At 32.6% G+C, this 3,319-nt stretch overlaps 1 protein-coding gene across 1 annotated transcript; it reads right to left on the bottom strand.

Moving 5' to 3' along the window:
- Positions 1–873: 873 nt before the first annotated feature.
- LOC125859447 (uncharacterized serine-rich protein C215.13-like) lies at positions 874–2,745 on the bottom strand. Its single transcript, XM_049539206.1, has one exon. The coding sequence runs from the start codon at positions 2,586–2,588 to the stop codon at positions 1,113–1,115; it is 1,476 nt and encodes a 491-aa protein (XP_049395163.1). The 5' UTR covers positions 2,589–2,745; the 3' UTR covers positions 874–1,112.
- Positions 2,746–3,319: the final 574 nt, after the last annotated feature.

Raw genomic sequence — 3,319 nt, 5'->3', positions numbered from 1 at the left:
ACTTTCAGCCAGAAAGATTAAACTTAATTTCTATCACATGCAAATTTCTTTTCATCATATTATTATTACATCATACTACCATAGTCCATTTTAGTTGTTATAGTTTTCTTTTCAAAATCAAATTATAAAGACTTTGACTAACATTTTATGATATATTTTTTTCATTATATTGATATGTAAAAAATTGCAATGTATAGTACTTTTCATATAATTTTTGAATATCTAATTTTTTCTTAAAATATCAAATTAATGTAATCTAATTTAACATTGAAAATTAGTCAAATTGACTTTCGAAAAGCGCAATATACTAATTTATAACGTACGTAGCATTTTCTCCCTCCAACTTCTAAGCTACTATCTCTTACCATCTGTTCTACTTCATTTGTCCTGTATTAATTGTTCACTTTCTTTTTTACTTTTTCCATCCAATAATACTTGTCCACCATCGAATTTGCATACTTTTAACAAATTATATATATAGTAGTGTAACTTTACCATATCACCTTTTGAATATAATAAATATAATATCTTAAAAAATATATAATTAATGATAAGGGTAAATTAAGAACTAAGTATAAAATTATTCATTAATTTTATAAAGTGAACAAATATTATTGGATATCCCAAAATAGTATAGTGGATAACTATTATTGAACGGTGAGAATACTTGCTTGATATATTTAATGCGTCTTATTGATCAATATCAAGTATACATTAAACTAATAACGTAGACGTGTAATACGGAGTAATACCATTAATATATGACGTAGACCAATCCCGAGATGACATGACATTGTAAATCAAATTATTAATGCACTCACACATATATTCAACACATGAAATGAGAATTATAAGAAAATAGTCCATCTAGAATGATGTAAAGGAAGTACTTTTTTATGTAAAAGAAAAGCATGAAATGAATTCCATAATTTATTAGTTATAAATAAAATCTTAATAAATTACAAATTGCAACAAATATATATAATAAAAAAAGAAAAGATAAAAATGTAGGACAATGAAAATCTTCTTTTCTCCCCCTTTTCTTTTTGCCATATGGGGGTAGAAACTATAGACCATTAATTAAGAAAGAAAAAAAAAGATAAACAAAATTTTTAGCTCTTTTTCTCAACTTCACCACCTTCTACTAAATAAGCTTTCTTCCTTCTATCAGCACTACTTGAGATGCAAATCACAAGAAAAAATGTGGCATAAATTGCGTGAACTCTCCAGCTAGTTTTAGGTGGTTGATGGAGCACAGCTCTATGAAATACTGTCATGTAATAATGAAGCCCAACAGCAAAGCCCACAATTGTTTGAGCCAGGCCTATGAGTTTTGTTGTTGGCCCAGTTTCAGTGGAAAACACTAAGATGAGATACATGAGGAGCATCAAAAGGTACAACACATAAGCAAGAGTTTGCAATAGCTGTAAGCAAATGTAGGTGGATTGTGCTGTAGCATAGAAGAATTTCAATGGTTCTAAGCCAGTGACTAAAGAGGAGAGGCAGAGGATGGAGAAGTAAATGGAGAGGTAAACTTGGATGAAGATTAGGAGTTTTTGGAGAGAGAAATAGGCTTTGATTTTGTTGAAAATGAGAGAGACTAGTATGAGAGGGATTAAGATGAATGCAAATGAGATAAGGGAGGCAATGGTTGGTGCATATTTGTTTCCAACATAGGGTTTGAAGTTTTTGGTGATTTCTTTGTTTGCTTTGTTGAGGTAAACTTGTGAGGTTTTGGAAATTTTCTCCAAATCTGGCAAAAAGGTTTCATGGAATTTGGAGGGCAAGTCTCTGAATTCAGAAATCATGTCATCATCTTCATCTTCTAGCCAGCTGTACTGTGATTTCTTCTGGGTTGTCTGTGGTTTCTTGACCGCAGGGGTTTGGGTTTTAGTAATTGGGTTTTTGGATTTGGACTCACTGGTGTCTTTTTTCAATTGGGTTTTAATGGTTTTGGCTGTTTTGTCTGTTGGCTGGATTTTAGTAATTGGGGTTTTGGATTTGGACTGATTGATGCCTTTTTCCAATTGGGTTTTAGTTGATTTGATTGTTTTGTTCTTGGGAGAAGAACTTGAGCTGATTTTGGGTAGATCTGAAGACTTCTTGATGGTGGAAGAAGTGATTTTGGTTGAATTTGAGGACTTGGAGGGTGTGAGATTGAGCTTCTGGAGCTGGGATTTGAAAGTAAGTTTCTCTGATTTGGTAATGGTAGAGCTAGGCTTGATTTGTGATTCAGAAAAGGAAAGTTTTGATTTTGAAAGCTTGGTTTGGTTCTTAGTAGAACCAAAACTAGAAGAAGAAGAAGAAGTTTTGATTTGCTTGGTTTGATTCTTAGAAGAGCTATTGGTTGATTTGATGAGTTTGGTTTGGTTCTTGGAAGTAGAAAGTGAAGTTGGATTTGTGCTGATTTTCTTCTTAATTGGCTTTGAATCATTGTCTAGCTCCAACATTCTTCTGCTTCTTACATTATTATTGTGAGGTTGGAGTTCACTATGTGCAGGAATGAATGAAAGAGTGAATAGCACAAAAACAAGACATAGTACTAAAAGTACCTTAGTAAAGCTGCAGGAATGTAGAAGTGGAGCCATATGTACTGACTCACTCACTCTTGTTCTGAAGAAGATCTAATGAGGATTCTCCAAGATTGGATCTGAATTTTGGACAAGATGATAAGTGGAGAAGGGAAGCATTAAAAAGAGTGATAGAAATGTAGGACTTTTTAGTGTGTGTGAAAGGGGAAGTTGAAGCAAGGTAAGGAGACTTTAATGCCAAAGTAGAGGCTGTGAGATATGTCACATGGAGCAAACAGACAAGCACAGTATCCCTGTACTACGCGCTTTACCTATCTAGTAACTAATATACTAAACCAATCTGAATTGTGATGTACTGATCAGATTATTTCATTCTTAATTAAAGGTTTTGAGTCTGAATCCTAAATATGGAAAAAATCATGTTAGAAGAGTGACTCTTGAATAAGCCTTGCCGTGTTCAATTTAAATTTAGTCGAGTTTCAATATATGCTTCATGGGGTAAAAAAAACCAGTGTACTACAATAGTCGCTTTTTTTTCTTTCGCTCCAAAACACTGTTTCCTAAATGTAGGCAGGCAGCAATTGCAATGAAAATAACACTTCTTGTTATTAAGCTGCACAGGGCAAAAGTGAACAAATAGTCTACTCTAAAACTATAACTGGATAAGAATTGATGCAGACTAGAATAGAGCTACAAATTTTGATGAAACTAGTGTAGTTGAAAGTTAGATACACATAAAGGACATTCAATTTATAGTAGTAAAACTTATTTTTCTAAATCACATAATT

The sequence above is a fragment of the Solanum stenotomum genome, chromosome 3, assembly GCF_019186545.1.
Source record: "Solanum stenotomum isolate F172 chromosome 3, ASM1918654v1, whole genome shotgun sequence".
NCBI classification, from domain to species: Eukaryota; Viridiplantae; Streptophyta; class Magnoliopsida; order Solanales; family Solanaceae; genus Solanum; species Solanum stenotomum.
The sequence above is the reverse complement of the archived record's forward strand: the minus strand, read 5'-3'. Positions and strand labels throughout refer to the sequence as shown.

Excerpts from the sequence above, each read along its gene's own strand:
- LOC125859447 (XM_049539206.1), bottom strand. The coding sequence starts at position 2,588 with ATGGCTCCACTTCTACATTCCTGCAGCTTTACTAAGGTACTTTTAGTA.